Source organism: Abramis brama (assembly GCF_963993115.1).
Source record: "Abramis brama genome assembly, chromosome: 21".
Taxonomy (NCBI): Eukaryota; Metazoa; Chordata; class Actinopteri; order Cypriniformes; family Leuciscidae; genus Abramis; species Abramis brama.
Genome location: NC_139983.1, coordinates 16,993,902 through 17,011,135, shown reverse-complemented (window position 1 = coordinate 17,011,135; position 17,234 = coordinate 16,993,902). Strand labels below are relative to the sequence as shown.

General features: G+C 37.8%; 3 protein-coding genes across 7 annotated transcripts in view; 2 read left to right on the top strand and 1 right to left on the bottom strand.

Moving 5' to 3' along the window:
* Positions 1 to 7,715, top strand: part of add3b (adducin 3 (gamma) b) — a 16,915-nt gene extending 9,200 nt beyond the window's left edge. For both annotated transcript variants that reach the window (XM_084097363.1, XM_084097364.1), the window contains exons 9-15: positions 138 to 308; positions 458 to 718; positions 4,666 to 4,782; positions 4,912 to 5,001; positions 5,542 to 5,659; positions 6,302 to 6,409; positions 6,572 to 7,715. In XM_084097363.1, coding sequence (XP_083953489.1) covers positions 138 to 308; positions 458 to 718; positions 4,666 to 4,782; positions 4,912 to 5,001; positions 5,542 to 5,659; positions 6,302 to 6,409; positions 6,572 to 6,900 — 1,194 coding nt within the window. In that variant the 3' untranslated portion in view covers positions 6,901 to 7,715. The remainder of the gene's footprint in view (positions 1 to 137; positions 309 to 457; positions 719 to 4,665; positions 4,783 to 4,911; positions 5,002 to 5,541; positions 5,660 to 6,301; positions 6,410 to 6,571) is intronic.
* A 107-nt stretch (positions 7,716 to 7,822) lies between these two features.
* Positions 7,823 to 12,433, bottom strand: smndc1 (survival motor neuron domain containing 1). The gene is made up of 6 exons (XM_084097365.1): positions 12,280 to 12,433; positions 11,774 to 11,893; positions 11,327 to 11,469; positions 11,047 to 11,205; positions 8,588 to 8,741; positions 7,823 to 8,480 (listed from the first exon to the last, which is right to left on the bottom strand). The coding sequence occupies exons 2-6, from the start codon at positions 11,891 to 11,893 to the stop codon at positions 8,343 to 8,345; spliced, it is 714 nt and encodes a 237-aa protein (XP_083953491.1). The 5' UTR covers positions 12,280 to 12,433; the 3' UTR covers positions 7,823 to 8,342.
* Positions 12,434 to 13,783: 1,350 nt separating this feature from the next.
* bnip4 (BCL2 interacting protein 4) lies at positions 13,784 to 16,020 on the top strand. Of its 4 annotated transcripts, none has more exons than XM_084097180.1 (5): positions 13,784 to 13,993; positions 14,530 to 14,677; positions 14,775 to 14,856; positions 15,259 to 15,488; positions 15,576 to 16,020. In XM_084097180.1, exons 1-5 carry the CDS (start codon positions 13,951 to 13,953, stop codon positions 15,619 to 15,621), a joined length of 549 nt encoding a protein of 182 aa, XP_083953306.1. In that variant the 5' UTR covers positions 13,784 to 13,950; the 3' UTR covers positions 15,622 to 16,020. The 4 variants fall into 4 exon arrangements, with proteins under 4 accessions (XP_083953306.1, XP_083953305.1, XP_083953307.1 ...); XM_084097179.1 differs by having other exon boundaries at positions 13,789 to 13,993; positions 14,527 to 14,677; XM_084097181.1 differs by having other exon boundaries at positions 13,794 to 13,993; positions 14,527 to 14,677; positions 14,751 to 14,856.
* The last annotated feature ends 1,214 nt before the right edge of the window (positions 16,021 to 17,234 follow it).

The window sequence follows — 17,234 nt, the reverse complement described above, 5'->3', positions numbered from 1 at the left end:
CTGTGAATTCGGACATACTAGTTTTGTTTGTCACCTACTATGTGGTAGGGAAGTATGCGATTTCGGATGTAGCCCAATGGAGTGGTTAGACTTTCATTCAACATCATCTCTGTCTTTCTGCCTTTGTTTCTCCTCAGGTTAGCGCTCTGCTATGTGCGGGTGGCGTTAATAACCTTTGCGTGTTAGACAGAGCAAGTCTGAAAACAGCTCCTACGAAAAATCCCAGTGGACAAATACCAGATGGACAGATCAGATGGAGGGTTGGAGAGGCAGAATTTGAGTCGCTTATGAGGATGCTAGATAACTTAGTGAGTGGCCTGTGAGCTAATCTATATCAGATGTGTTTGCAATGTTTAAATGTTGTCTTTTGATGGCATGGAGCATGTATTATTAAAGATTTAACAGTAAAAAAAAAACCCAATAGTGCCTACTAACATGCCACCTTCTGCATTTCCAGGGTTACAGAACCGGTTACACTTACCGCCATCCCATAGTTAAAGAAAAACCTCGACATCATAACGATGTGGAGATCCCAGCAACCGTCACAGGGGTGGCACTAGAGGAAAAGGATGTCTTTCCACAGAGTCCATTGCACTTCCTGGCACAGAAGCGGGACAGAGAGAGGATACGATGGCTAAACTCTCCGAACAGCTACTTAAAGGTCAATGTACCTGAGGAGTCCTTCAACGGGACATGCAGCCCCCGGTCCAAAACTACGGTATCTTTGAATAGTATGCTAATTTACAAACATGCCCAAACACAACATGCTAATATTGAGGGTTTCATACAGTTATGCATTAGTACTATTCATAAATTCACTTCAGCAACATAACGAGTCATATTTCAGTGTGGTTAATCATGGATCAGTATGGAAGCATGTTTCCACCAAAGAATAAAAAAATAAACAGGTCTTAGTCAGGGTGGTGCCATATTTCATTTTTGACCGGAATGAAAATGAGGCCGTGAGTGATAGAAGTAAAGTGTGTTCAATGGATTTGTACTGTAGTTTAACAACTTTGCCAATTGTTTAGCTGACAAAACATCTTCCCAAATAATCTTTCAGTAGACAAAAACGCCAACAGCTTTGAATGTTGTGAGTTTTGAAAATTATGTGATCTAATACATTTATATAGTAAATACCACTGTAAAGACTGTAATCTATCCCTCACTGTCTTGTTTTCATCAACACAAATTCAATATGGTGTCTGGTCTGACTAAGGTCTATTGTGAGATCAATTTTAAAGTAAGAAATAATAACATAATATACACAATTACAAGAAATAGTGACAAATTTGCAATTCATTTTTTCTTCTTTTATTACGCTACGGGAAAATGAGCTTCCATAGATCAGAAACTTTGAAAGAAAAATTAATATGTATATATATGTATGTGCTTAATATTCACTGTTTTCTTAAATTCATTATTAGGGGTTCAAGCATGAAATGCTGAAACCCTATTGTAATTGTAAGGATTCGTAAAACGCATCGTGCAGGCCAAACCGTAAGGCCTAGAGACGTGAAACCTGGCCAGATGGTAGGCCTCAATTTGGGGACAACCTATCAGAGTATGACCCCGAATGGCCCATAGGTGGCGCTACAGCAACCAAAAGTTCGAAATTGCTCATAACTCTTAGACCGTTTGTCCCAGGATCAAGTGCCCTATATCCTTGGAATCCTTGGCTCAAGGCGGACAAAATGGCTATCTCCGATTTGGATGCCGGCAGGGACAATTTTCTGCTATGTCGAATTTTGTCCAAAACCTACTTTTGCGAACTAGTCCCTGGTTTTTCGCCCGATCGGAACCAAACCAGTCTAGGACAATTCTCTGGACTCTCTAGATCAATAATTATCGAAAAAAAGTTGAACTTTTGCATTTGGGTGGCTGTAACAGGGTCATTTAGAAAAGGGGCGTGGCAAAATACACTAAAAAGCCTATAAATCCCAAATGAAAACTCAGAACTTCACCAAAATTGATGAGCACATGTGTCGGAACATGGTGAGGAAGCATGCAGAGTTTCATGGAGATCGGACCTTAGGTGGCGCTATAACTGGCAAAAAACCTTCATTCTTATTAGGGGTTCAAGCATGAAATGCTGAAACCCTATTGTAATTGTAAGGATTCGTAAAACGCATCGTGCAGGCCAAACCGTAAGGCCTAGAGACGTGAAACCTGGCCAGATGGTAGGCCTCAATTTGGGGACAACCTATCAGAGTATGACCCCGAATGGCCCATAGGTGGCGCTACAGCAACCAAAAGTTCGAAATTGCTCATAACTCTTAGACCGTTTGTCCCAGGATCAAGTGCCCTATATCCTTGGAATCCTTGGCTCAAGGCGGACAAAATGGCTATCTCCGATTTGCTCACCCTTCAGGCGCCAATTTTGAGTAAATTGCATTTTTTTGAAAAACCTATTTTTGCAAACAACTTCTAGGTTTTTCGCCCGATCGGAACCAAACCACAGCAAGAATATTCTCTGGAGTCTGACAATCAATAATCATCCAAAAAATTCTAAATTTCAATTAACGGTCGATAAGCGGAACCAAAATATTTGATGGCAGCAGGGCCACTTTTACTAAAACGGTTATAAATTGTGAACGGAAAGAGATTTTTTTGCTAATCTTGGTATACATCTTCCTGAGCTCAATCTGAGATCACTTGAAAAAAATCGCAACAATTGGCCACTAGGTGGCACTATAAAACGGTTATAACTTGTGAACAGAAAGAGATATTTTCGCAAAACTTGGGACGTTCATGAGCTCATTCTGAGGTCACGTGAAAAAAATCGTGACAATTGGCCACTTGGCGGAGCTATAAAATGGTTATAACTTGTGAACGGAAAGAGATATTTTCGCTAAACTTGGGACACATGTTCATAAGCTCAATCTGAGTTGACATTAAAAAAAATCGTGACAATTGGCCACTTGGTGGCGCTATAACAGTGAAAAAAATCATGAAAATAGCTATAAGTGCACCCAACCGTTAGTCTACTGAAAATTGGCAAGCAGTGTCTTTGTCCAGAGTGCCATGATAGTCTATGAGAACATTGGTGTATCTAAAAAATCTCAGTATATGTCATTGGCACAGTGCCTTGAAGTGACCTCCTAAGAATCCTTGCCGAGTCCAACAATACCAAACATGCCAGGTTTCGCCTTATGGTTTTTGTAAATGTCATTTAGAGCTTTAAAAAATTGTGGTTATTGCCGTTAGTCTGATCGAGACAACAACAAAAAAACAAAGGAAATTTGAAAACATAGGTAAATAGCTAAACAATAATGCCAAAATGTTACAATTATGATAGGAACTGACAAAAAAATTAATTAAATCCATTAAATCAATTTCACCCATGGATCATTTTGATGCTCTCACATGTTTGAAACGAACAATGATGGATTGTGATGAAATTTGTTTTGAATTGGGACTGGCGAATCCCCGTCCATACTGTCAATGACCGTTAGCAAAGACCCGCCTACTTTAGTTACTGTTGCTATGTCTGACAAGTGACGCCACTCTCACAGCACACCAAGTTCTCACGCAGTGAAAAATACATTGCGGATCAGAGAAAAGACTGCGCGCTGACAGACAAGTACTTTTGATATGAAACAAAGTCTCACCTTTCAAATGTAGTCATTTTTTAGAGACATTTAAGCAATAAATACCGTTTTGTGACTCTTTAATGTGTCTGACAGATCGCTGTAGACTCGAGGCTCAGTTAAAGCTGCTTGTGAACCGATCATCTCTTCCTTCTAGTTAATTTATAGCATTAAAATAAACATGAATGAACATAAAAGGAATGTTGTTTTAAAGTGCTAAGACGTCAGTACACTTTGTTTTTCAAATTTAAATCCTCCTATGTTAATCTACTAACTCTCCTGATTGCTTTGTTGGACAAAATGGCGGATTATGATTAGTCAGATCGCCTGTCAATCAAACTCCCTGCGAAGGGTCAATTGAGAATGCCTGTGCACACAATCCTGATCTAATCGACAACTTTGCAGTTGCACATAGGAAAGCCCGGAAAATCCCGCTATAATGTAAGAGAGCATCTTTTTCATGTATTTGGACCTAGGCCTAACAATGTTTTATAGTGCGCTGTCCCCATTGTTTTTTTGTTGTTTTGTTTTTGGTGAGCGTAGGCTACTCCTGATTTTGTTAGTCATCTCATCTCTTATATGCTGTGTATGATCATATCCTGCCCTATTCATGGTAGCCTACTCGCGGACATTGCATCATCAATGTGATCAATTGCTTCATCAAGGGGCCCGCCTTGATAATCCTACTTAAGGGCCCAGTGTTGGCTCGTTACGCCACTGAATATAATTGTCTAAACTCCATATCAAAATTACATATTTACAACAAATCTGACACATATATATGGGCACACTTTAAGTACTACTAATAAAAGTGGTGGAGATCAGGCAAGACTATAAGAAGACTCAGGCAAAAGGTGCTATAACTGTAAAAACGCTTTAAAACCATGTATTTCCTATGTTAAATTGCCTGTTTTGGCTGTAAATGGTCTTTTCCATCTATGATGTCAGTGGTTAAATGCTTGCTAAATAAAACTTAATGTCTTTTGATGCTTTTGTGCTTAAAGGCCTTAAAAGCCTTAACTGCTTGAACCCCGATAAATGCTGCTTGCAGCTTTAATTTTCTTTATCTTTTTAGTGGATGAAGTCAGAAGATTCAGGCAGCTGCAAGGACACTCCAATTAGGATTGAGGACCCCAACCAGTTTGTCCCACTTAATACTAACCCCAGTGAAGTACTGGAAAAAAGAAATAAGGTGTATATTAATTTTTTTCTTTCTTTCCATATTGAGTGAGTGAGTGAGTGAGAGTGTATAGACTGAACAGACTGTGTCCACAGATTGTGTTCACTACACTAAAGCACTGCTTTGTTTGTGGTGGTTTAGATTCGAGAGCAGAACAGAGTAGATCTGATGACATCTGGACCGAAGTCTCAGCTGCTGGCAGACATCGTTATAGACAAGCCTTCTGGACCAGTGCGTAACTACACTAACACAAATACTAAATAAACAACCTTTGAAAGGGCACTAAATAACTTTTTCTTCTGTAATAGTACTTTTGACAGGTATGTTTAAAATGATTTTTATTTCCTTCCTTACAGTATACCAAAAATGTTCCTTCCTTCTTTCTTTCTTTCTTTCTTTCTTTCTTTCTTTCTTTCTTTCTTTCTTTCTTTCTTTCTTTCTTTCTTTCTTTCTTTCCAGTCCTCATTTCTTTTTTCCTTTCTCCTTCCTTTTTCTTTAGTTCTTCCAGCATACCAACAAATTCTTCCTTCCTTAATACCTACCTTCCTTCCTTCCTTCCCTCCCTCCCTCCCTCCTTACATACCAACAATTTCTTCTTCTTTTTTCAATTTCAATTTTTTTTCAATTTCAATTTTTTCTCTCTGATGTAGAAACATGATTTCATAGATAGATGTCAGTATAAAGTCCAAAACCAGTGTCCTTGCAAAACATAAACAAAAATTACATAACAGACACAGTGTCAGTCAATCCCTTTGCCATTATTATTTTCAGGCATTCATTTATGAGGATGAGGAACAGGCAGCTGTTCTACCACCCAACCCTTTTAACCAATCAGAGGCAGAACTACAGGAATACACACAAACTGTGGAGAATAAGAGCAGCCAATCAGGTACAAGCACACTCTGCATACACAGGGTGCTTCTCAACTCTTATTTGTGCATCCTCGCTTCCTTTCCTCACGTCTCTGCAAAGGTAAAGCATAAATTAAAATGATTGTGACCGATGTGAAAGGGGAGGAGAATTGATACGTGCGTCACGTTTAGTCGGTAAAACTCCTCCGCAAAGGATCCACCTGTGTATTCTCGCTCATGACTCCTCTGGAAGCCTCCTCGCTCCTCGATCCTCGACTCCTGGCGGTGCAATTACAGAATTGAGATGTCCTTCAAGATGGCTAAGCTCGATCGGTTTCCGGGTCATAGGATGGAGGACGGAGGAGCGAGGAGACGAGGAGGGATATTGAGAAGCACCCAAAGACACAGAATGACACTACCATTCAAAGGCTTAGGGTCAGTTAGAGTTTTGAAAGAAATTAATACTTTGATTCAGTATGGACGCATTAAATGGAGTAGAAGTGACAGTAAAGGCATTTATAATCTTACAAAATATTTATTTTTAAATGCTGTTCTTTTTATTAATTAATTTTTTTTAATTTTAAACAGCACGACTGTTTTCAGCAATAACCATCTCTATTTAGCAAGATTGTAAGGCTTCTCTTAACCTTGTTTGTTAAAATGTGTTTTCTTGACATAAGCTCTTCAGTCAGAGGCCGACGAGGAGTTCACGGACGGGGAAATGACCACATATGACGGCTCCACAGTGTCCCTGTCGATCTCACCTCTCATGAGCCCTGAAAGAGGAGGTCAAGATTCTCTCATATAATCTCTTGTAGTTTCGTATAAACTGTTGGCTGGGATTGTATGAGCATATTATAACGCTGGTATTTGATAACCAAATTAGTTGCTGTTTTATGGTTTCCAGCTGGATGACCTCATGCTGAAAAGTCTCTTCCTTTCATCCTCAGACTGTCTCTCAGCTCTACTGCAGAGCAGTGACGGCGATGACCTGACGCAGGATGATGACCTCACTCTACAGGTCACGGAGCTCAGCATCACTAAAGAGATGCAGGTCTCCATAACTACCACTGTCGCCAACAACATTTCAGTCACCAGCTCTTCTGATAGTCAGCCAAAGTCACCAAAAAAGAAGAAAAAGAAATTTCGTACTCCTTCCTTCTTGCGAATGACGAAAAAGAAAGAAAGAAGAGAAAAGGAGAAAGGAAAAGACAAAGAGGAGAAAGAGAAGGAGCAAGAAAAGGAGATTGAGGAAGAAAAGGAATGCAAAAAGGACTGAGTGAACGAGTCTGTTAGACACATGCTGTGCAGGGGCTAGTGGGTAATGTAGTTTCAGCAGGAGGGTCCAATGATAAATGTGATGACTAGCACGGATATGGATATGGATATTAGCGTTAAAGCAATGACTTGTATGTATTGTTCTTAAACGGAAAATTTCAGAATACTTTTCTTACAGCCATAAGCCATATTAATAACTAGAGCAAAAAGTCTAAATAGCCTAAGAATATCCACCTACACTTTTATAAACTGTACATAAAAGCACACTTATACACAACACAGAAATTCTAGTTCTGATCTGCAACTCTAAACGCTGAATTTGAGAAGTATCAGAAACATTTTGATGGCTCTGCATTTTGTTTGTAAATGAATTGATGTTTTGTGCTGATATAATCAGGTGACAGTGAATTGTATGAAAGACTGTGCATCTGGATTCCTGCATATTAGGAATATTAAAGAAATGGGAAGCTGGCCATTCAGTGTGATATGAAGCTTTTTTGATTTGCTGGTTTTATAAATGAAGAGATGTGATTGATAACATTGTTATTCTGCTTCTAGTTTTATTGACTGATTATATACAGATTATGTTGTACTCACTATAAGTTGATTATATTAAGCTGTTATCACTATACTATCAAATACACCGTTTTTAATCAAAATCTTATGCTGTATTTATGTTAATAGTGATGTATTATTGTGCTCACCGAGGTATTTGTCTTCCATGGTCAAATACTGCTTTTGTAATTTGCAGTGTCTCATGGTCACATGTGTAAATGTAATGTAACCGCTGTGAAATAAAAGTGTGCTGCAATTTACTATGAAGAATTTTTTTTATAACATAGATCCAAGCGGTCATTCGGAAAACAACTTGAATAATAAAAAAAAAAAGTCAAATTAAAATAAACCACAAATTCTTTTAAGAATGTCAAGAAATCAATGTTTATTCCTCTCAAATATGTAAATATACAAAACTGAAAAGCAAATGTAACAACAAATGGACTGCAGCAGAATGATTATTAGACACAGAGGTGAAGACAGCAAAACAATCTGTTAATCTGTTCAACAACACCAGTCAAATGTGTATGAGGGCGGCCAGAGCTTTCCATATACATTTGTTCAACACATCATAAAAACTATAGAGCAGTTTCCATCCTCAGCAGCTCGTGCAGAGACTGGACCTGAGAGCATGAGGAGAACCAGTAAAACTAAACGGGAGCTGTCCTTCACTGAGGACTGATGAACATCCAGAGACTCGGTTCAGTACAGAACAGCTCCAACATCCACATACTAAATACCCACTATTACTGCAAATAAAACAAGGGGGAAATGTGTTACTATATTCATATCATATCCAATCCGATTTGTTTATGACTTCTAAGTGGGTTTCAGTTTGTTTCATTTTTTATGGTGGATGATTACAGATGGTCACAGACACAAGGGAGATCACTGGGGCATTAGATGCCTGACATTATACTTTGAAGTATCATTGTACTGGGTCATGGGTTTATCTGCGATACCACACGTGCCAACGCCAACCTTTCCATTCACACTCTCTGGAGATGCAAATATACTCCTCTTCACCTGCAGAGGAAGATCATACAACATGAACAATATAACAGGGTTTAAAAAAAACCCAGCATTTAAGAGAACATTGCAAAGTTAATCAGGCTTTATTCTTATATACACACCTGTCCTTTCTTATTTTTTGAATAGGCTTTATTGTTAAACTGCTGCCATTTGGACTTCTGAACTTCTCTCTCTTGCTCCAGCTCCTTCATGCGCAGCACCTTCTTCTGGGCCTTTTTCTTCTTATATTCCCTCTGTTCTGCCAGCAGCTCTTTTCTAAGAGAAAACACACAAAAGGAAAGATTTGTAAAAAAAAAAAAAATCAATCTAAACTGTTGTAGTGTATAATGTCTGTGCCACTGATAAAAAGTTGTATATAAAAAGTATACATGTACACTTTTTAATACACACACACACATACATATACATGTATGTATGTATATATGTATGTACACTATGGGCCATAGTGTAAGACACTATGGGCCTGTTTAGGCCTTAAAATAAAAGTTTGGTTCTGGTTGGTTGTCAGTTGAGGTCATGGGTCGGTAGGGAATTTTTTTTTCCTTTTTTTTTTTTTCAGTGGCAGCAAGAGATAGGTAGGAAATTATTATAATATTTTTAATTTTACTTTACAGTAGCGATGGATACTCTATTTTTTCACAACATAGCCTACCTATATTACATGTACATGTACCTATTACACCTTGTGTGTCCCAGCATGTTACACACACACACACTGATTTTAAATGTGTGTACTTTTTTCTACTCCAAAAAACCAGACATCTCAAGCAATGTTTCATCTAATACCTTTAATAGTATTAACCTCAATACAAACGGGGGAAACACGGGTCTAAACACGGGTTTAAAACAATCACATGCAAACGTAAAAATATATGCATATTTTTAGGAACACATCTACAAAAATATGCCTGTATTTCAAGTTGATAAAATAATTTAAAATCCACAGTTTATTTGTGCCCACACGCCACGCCCTCCCATGATCTATAACGTTACCTAAGCTACTTTCACTTTTAAAAATTCATCATAACCGCGCGCGCGATCTGCTTGCAGTCGTCGAGATGGATGCTGAGGAGTTGAAGAAAAGAATAGCTAGTGGAGATTGTAAAGTTGTCGATAATTTGCATAAAAAATCAAGTCCAGTGTGTGGGAGAAATTTGGAGTTATCTGAAGAAAATATTGTGAACGGCTTATTTTCGTGTTGGATAGCCGCAAATGTGGAACTTCATCGCTGAGGAAGCACGCTGATAACTGTGGTAGCAACAAAGCAGTTCTTTCGAATGGTATTTTTCTAATTTAACACTGTTAAGTATGTGTGGTGTGCAGGGCATGTTTGAACCCAAAAATGTCAAATGTAGCTAGACGAAATTGCGTGGCAGATATAGTGTTGTAGCCGCGTCTGTTCGATTGGTAAAATGTTAAGGCTACTCAGTTTTGTGGTAACGTTAGCCATGTTCTTCATGTACTGGCCTTTTGACAGCTTCGGCTGAAGGTGTCCTTGTGTTAATTGTCGTTATAACTTCTGTATGACCTGGCAATAAACATTTTTGTAAGTGTGTCTATAATGTGATTGGCTAAACTGATTTTATTTCGGGTGCGGGTCGGGTGTCGGTTCTGTTTTAAGCGGGTCGGGTCGGGTGCGGATTTTAATTAGTGCTACTGTCGGATAACGGCTCGGATGCGGTTTTAAGCACTGCGGGTACGGGCGGGTGCGGATTTACAAAATTGGACCCGTGCAGGACTCTGTCTTGCATCGCAAGAGTGCTATACAAAAACGGTGCTGTACAAAAACGTAAATTATAGTTCGCCTCAAAGTTTTTTATTTGTGTATTTATTTAATTTGTATTATTTTTTCCCCAAGCTCATAAAATAAATTTGGGTCGCACATAAATTGACAGGGTCGGTCGGAAACCGGAACCAAACAAAATTTTTTTTTAGGCCTTAGACCTGGTCACTTCATGCATTGTCTCTGAAAAGACCAGGTGTAAATGCCCTCCGAAACGCTTTTGAGACGGATTTAAATCCAATCACTCAAACCACTTCAAGAGGTGGTTTGAGACGCATTCCAAACTAAACTGGACAAGTTTAAATGCACCTGGTTATTGAAAACACAAAGTTTACTCCTCCCAAAATGATAAAAAATAAATAAACGTGAGAGAGCGTTATAGGCTATATGACATGTTATAGCCATATATAAAAGTAAGTCGCAGACGCTCAACACACAATCATCTTCATTAAAAGTGAGACTAAATGATCTTACCAGTGCTGATGCCGCTCTCTCTCCTATTGCGGCCTGATCTTGAAATTAGCTGATGATAAATAAAATGCAGCTCATACATGTTGCATTTGTTGACGTGACCTCCGTTAAACTTGCATATAGAGCGGGAATTGAAGATCGGATTTATATTCGTTTTGTGGAGACATATTTACGAGGCCAAGTGTAAATGAAAAACGTGTTAACACATTAGATTAGACAAATTAACAAATCAGAAAAGTAAAAACAACTGACGTGACCAGGCCCTATATTAAAACAGATTTAAAAGTTATATTCATGTCTACTTACTTGGATTTGGGCTTTCCGTCCTTCTCTTCCCTGCTCCTGCCCTCCTCCACTTCTTTGAGCACATGAAGTGGCAACACCTCTGCGTTGCCGTAGCCAGCGAAGGTGATGGCTGCCGTGCCATTCTCGCTGTCAATCTCTTCAATTTCCGCCTCATACAACCTGCCAATCACACACCACTGTAAGCAGGTGAGTACGGATATTTACACGAATCCCTCTTCCAAATGTAGCCGAACACAATCCCTATATACCTCCCAGTACTGTGTTGGTGTGTGATACTCACTGTCCGTCCTGGCTCCAGGTGGCCATGCAATGGTCTCCGACCCTCCAGCTGTGAGTGGGAGCGACTGTCTCTGAGCTTTTGGTACTAGTCGTACCTTCCACAGGCTGTGATGTCAACAGGTCTTTTGTCAACTCAATCACCTCCTATATAGTGACACATAACAGCAATGTTTTGATGAACATACTTGCATAGAAAGGCACTTTTTCTTGTCAGAGGCTATCAAGCGTCAACCTCAGTGACAAAAACTAGACCCCTGAAAAACATGACAGACCGCTGATAGACTCTGGTCTCATCAATGTAAACACATACTGGGCAATTCCGCGCAAAAATGTCACATCCATAACGCCAACTAAATACAATGGCATTGTGTTGGCGTTATGGATGTGACAGTTTTGCGTGGAATTGCCCTACTACAAAAAAAAAGCAGAAGATAATTGTGCCCCAAACCTGGAGATCCTTCTGCAGTTTACGCAGATCTTCATTATCTGGATCTGTAGAGAGCGCCGCCTCCACCTGCTGCAGCTGAGCTTTATAGTTGCTCAACTGCTTTACCAACTCTTCAGACATCTGAAAAATAACATAGCATACCTTTCAATAAAAGAGTGAAAACACACCCACCCTTGCCTTACATATATAAACATCAAATTTATGTTCTCTAGAACAGGAATCCCAAACATTTGTTATCTGAATCCGACCTAAATCCGACATTTTTTTTTAATTAACGTTACTCCCCAATTTTAACGTTTTAAATTTAAATGCTTACTTTGTTTAATACCGTATTAGCATGCATTCAAACCGCGTCTCACGAAGCCTTGTTTTGATTCAGTTAACGTTAAACAATACAAAAGCGATGTGGAGAGTCATAAATAGAGCGCAAGGCCGCACGCTCGGCAGAAGACATGTTTATATGTTATACACAGTATACTCGAATCATCCTTTACCATGCGTCTTACCTTTAAATATTCCCAATATAACAATTATATGAAAAAGCGTTTAATTAATGTGTTAAGTGTCCCATGTACGATGGTATTTTCGTGAAAAAGACGGCCGTTCCTTCTACGTTTGTTTCTCTTCGTGGTATCGTTTTTTCGACCTTTTACCGGATGTGACGCCACAGTCTCGCGTGATAAAACTGTTGTCGCGCCATCCTGTGGCAGAGAGAGGAAAGGTAAGTAAAATGAAATAAAATGAACACTACTGAAACAGACTTTTTTCGTTTTTGAAATAAAGTTTGATTTTGAATCGTATTTTATACTTAAGGCTTTTATAGGCTAGTGAAAATAAGTAATTCCGCAATCTACTAGAGTGCGGAACTACTTATTTTCACTAATAAGAGTGACTCTAGGAGGAAAGTTTTTAAAACCTATTATGAAATTCTGATAGTTTGTAATGTAAATTAATTAGATCTTTATAACAGCAAAGCAGTCTACTTACATACAATTTAGGTAAATATCACTCTATATTTCCTAATAATATGTCTTATAATCATTTAAAATGTAAGCATCGAATAGGACACATCAGGCTTTCGCTCAATCATCTCTGATGATTCCATTATAGGCCTATGCTTTTCCACTACAATGAAAAGTTGAAAACTAGAGCTTTTATAAAACTATTAAGAATTTAAACATATCCTTATAAGGATGACTGAGCGAAAGCCTGATGTGTCCTATTCGATGCTTACATTTTAAATGATTATTATTTTTTCTTATTATTATTATTTTATGTATGGATAATTAAGAAAACCTATGCTGCTGTGCTTACGTATGTTCGCCCTGAAATATAACTAACATTATTTGTCGTTTTGCAACTTTCTGCATAATAAGCAGGCTACTTTAATAAAACTGTCAGTTCGTAATTTGACCATATAGTAGCCTACCACATTTTATTTAATGTCCAACAAAGGCAAGTCAAAGTCAAAGTTGCTGCCTGTGATTGTGAATGTATGTTTGCAGATAAAGGCTCGAGACCCAGGCGCAAGGCACCTAGGTTACATTAGATATCGCACTGACTTTACAAAAACAAACATATGCATGCACTACAAAATATGTGCAAATGTACAACTACTAATTACATCGATGTGTAATTGGTTTGGTTTAACGACTACTCAACAGAGGTACAAGTTAACTCCAACTCCAGAATTAATGAGTGCTGACTCAAATTGGTCAACTTATTATTACAACCTTACAACAGTCTAAAAACTGAACTAATCAAAGTTACAATATACATTTTCTCTGGTTACTGCTTTTCATTTTTTTACTGTTAATTTGACTAGTCTTGTGTGCATCAGTACATCAGTTACCAAAAAGAAAACCTTTATTTAACAATAAACAGAAATCAGTATATTTTCTTGTATTGTAATAACAATCAACACTTTGGTGTAGCGTGTTCGCGCCAAAGTTCAATCGCTCGACTCACGTAGGTTGAGATGATTGGTCTAACGTCTGACCAATCAGAGCGCGGTGTCTGTCTGTAAACAAAAGATTTCGTCAGTGTTTTCCAAGAGCGCTTTCGTCAGTGTTTTCCCGTATGTTTCTAAGGGCGAGCAACCTTTATATTTTGGTCCACAGACAAACAAACAAAATTTAGGACACAGACATTTAGAAGCAAAATTACAAGGAACAGCAATGTCAACGCAAAAACTTATAACTCAGGAGGAAAGTCTGCACGGTAAGTTGTACAATTTGGCTCGTTCGATTAAACAACGTAACATCGACAGCTAATGAAAACAATAAGATTATTAATAGTAACAGTAAATTATTTATTCACATTCCTGGGTGTAATACCAATGTTCATCATGGTTTTCTTTTATAAATCTGTAAGTTACAATGCAGAGATGGCAAACAATGATTTCTGTTCAAATCCGGTCATACTGCCAAGTCAGCAACGACTTGCTTGCTAAAACAAACATCTGTTCTATTTTTGTTAGTACAAATATTTGATAACGGACAAGAGGCATTTACAATGACCCAATTTTGTACTGATTATGTTGGTATTCATTTACTAACATCCAAAAATGTTCATGGTTACATATTTGGAGTTTGAACCCTTTTTGGTTCAGTTTCTGTTACATCAAGTGTAGTAAAGCATGAGTGTTTTTTGTAAAATGTATGAGAAAGACCAAAGCAAACATTCAGCACTTCTAAAAAGAAGAAACTGCTTTCAGTAATCATTTCTAAATACTTTGATGTACTTTTCTCCAGCAGACTCATGGGTGGAGCTCCACTTTGATTCATGTAGTGAACACAGTGAGGACACACCATCCCTGTCTGATATCACAGACCTGGAGAAAATGCTTCTGGAAGCACAGCGGGAATCCAGCAGTAGTTCACGGACAAGCTCTCACTGCAGCAGGTGTGTACAAACCACTTCAAGAGATCTGTGTTTACAGGCAAGACAAGAACTTGTATGATTATTCTAACCACAGTGGCTGTTATGTATTTGCTCCTAGTCCTCAACATGTCCAGACACCTCCACTCATCAGTGCAGCCTCCTTCAACACACAGCCTCCTTCGACACACGCCAATGCACAGGTAATTATTTATTTTTTTAACTTTATTGCATAAGCTTGCATTTAATAAGATTTTTTTTTAAATGTAGTCAGGAACAGTGGGTTGTAGTGGGACAAATTTTGCATTAATTACTTATCATGCCCGGCCATACATGTAAAATCATGAATTCTTGGAGCAACCTCTATTTTTTTATAAGATTCCAATATGATATATACATGCAGGTTTTTCTCACAACCAGACCTCGCTGCAATATGGGCATATGGAGATCTAATTTAACCGACATATGTATGCTGATTCTTATAGCACCACTATAAACATGCAATGTTTTGACTGCATTACAGATTTGCAGAGCTTACATGACTAGACTAGACATAAGTGGTAGTGAAATTGTCAAAGATCTTTCACCTGCTCTTTCACTTCCAGGGGGAAGTTGTACCAGAGAGCAAACAGGAAGTTGAGACTGTCGCAAGGATCTGTGACTGGTCCAGCCGGCCAGAGAATGTACCACCACCAGCACTGATTATTAAACGGCCAAAGCGGAACAGATTGTGCAGCAGAAACTCAGACAAAAACGACAAAGAAATGAACACAAACTTGCTGAAGTTACTGTTACCCTCTCTAGTTTTGACACACATCCTCATGCTTGGGTTGGGGTAAGACACTTATGAATTTACAAAGTCTGACTTTTTGCTTGCTGCTCTTTTGTTCATTGTTTGACTATTTTTAATCTCTCTCTGCAGGATCTGTATTGGACGGCGCCTCTCCACTCAATGCTCTGTTATCTGAGTCATAGCAGATGAATGCGTGTGTGTCAGAATGTTGTGTGTCAGTGTCACTCTGGGATAGTCTCTAGAAAGATCCCGACAGCCTTTTGCTGGAACACTTATGTTTTCCTCCAGGAGAAATGCAGGACTATGTAAGAGGACACTGTGAAAATAAGATGAGAGACAGAAACTCTCAGCATTGTTTTTTCTTTGGTTCTCCTGCGGGGATTTTGGCACAGAATTAATAAAGATGAATCCAGTTGTGTATGGATATCAGGAAATATGCCTAATAGATTTCAGCTTTTTGCTTGAAATTAAAAATATTTGTTAAATGCATCAGCATGAATATTGTTTTACTGATCAGGTCACATTGTAGTCCTTCAGCTGACCTGCTTTTTTACAGCATTCCGAATCATTCTTTTTTTTAAAATGCAAATGTATGTTTGAGAGAACATTCAGAGCCATATAAATGCATATTCTGACATATATTTGAATGTGATATGCGATAGAAAAATAATAAACTGTACTGCAAAAATTATAATCATCTTCAAATTTGCATCCATCCTACCAGGTAAATAAAAATACTTCAGTTATTATCGATATTCAGTGAGCTTTTATGTTTTACTCATTGGTGGTATAAGCAAACATTTTCAGGTACAGCAGGAAAAAATTATGTTTTTTACAGAACATTAACAACAGTGTTTCACTTGCTGCCTAACTCCTCTAGAATCGTCTTATATTTTGTACTGGCATTTCTGGGACAGCAGGTGGCGGTATGATCCTGTTTTTTTCTGCGGCTTTCAGTCTGATTCTAGTTTGGAACTAGCTTTCTCTAAAATGTACCAAATTAACGTAATTAATTCAAAAAACCAATCAGTGACTGACAATTATATGATTATTGGCAACATCAGGTTTTGTTACTGAAGTATCTTTGTAACTGAAGTACTCCAAAAAATGGATAACAGTACATATTCAGCATAACAATTCAATCTGAAATATATAATTAAACGTAACCAAAGAAGAAACTGCTTAATGAGAAACCATCAGAACTATTTTAATGATCAATGACATGGCCTATAGAATAAGTAATTGTGTGACAGTACTCTTGATTAAATTATTTTGATTTAAATTATTTTGGGAATATTATGTAGAACAGTTTCTATTTCCACTCATCTCTTGCTGTTTTCTTTTTATGTCTTCCTTTTCACTTAGGCCTATTTATTTTTATTTAACCAAAGGCCTTTTTGTTTTGGAGGGAGAAAAAAAGAGCATATGAAATTGAGGACTTGATGATTTGACATTATGAATAGCATGAGGTTTCATTAATGCCTTTCTTATGTGTTATCATTTAAAAAAAAGAAAAAAATTAAATAAAAAAATTTCGCACATACAAAATTAGTCACTCTTCAGCATCAAACTATTATTAAACTCATGATGTTCGACAGTGTATTTGTATTATTTATTCATTTTATATCCTATATTTGTATTAATAATTGAAAATTACATTTTGAATATAGGCTGAGTTATGGATGGTTTAATTAGCCTATATTTAGCAAACAATAAATTACAGTTGTATATAGTGATATATAGTAGGCTATAGCCTACATGGATGATTTTTTAATGGCATATACATTT

Excerpts from the sequence above, each read along its gene's own strand:
- bnip4 (XM_084097181.1), top strand. The coding sequence starts at position 13,951 with ATGTCAACGCAAAAACTTATAACTCAGGAGGAAAGTCTGCACG. Across the intron at positions 13,994-14,526 it reads TCAGGAGGAAAGTCTGCACG|CAGACTCATGGGTGGAGCTC; the intron begins GTAAGTTGTACA and ends ACTTTTCTCCAG. Across the intron at positions 14,857-15,258 it reads CGACACACGCCAATGCACAG|GGGGAAGTTGTACCAGAGAG; the intron begins GTAATTATTTAT and ends TTTCACTTCCAG.
- smndc1 (XM_084097365.1), bottom strand. The coding sequence starts at position 11,893 with ATGTCTGAAGAGTTGGTAAAGCAGTTGAGCAACTATAAAGCTCAGCTG. Across the intron at positions 11,470-11,773 it reads AACTGCAGAAGGATCTCCAG|GAGGTGATTGAGTTGACAAA; the intron begins GTTTGGGGCACA and ends GTCACTATATAG. Across the intron at positions 8,481-8,587 it reads CAAAAAATAAGAAAGGACAG|GTGAAGAGGAGTATATTTGC; the intron begins GTGTGTATATAA and ends CTTCCTCTGCAG.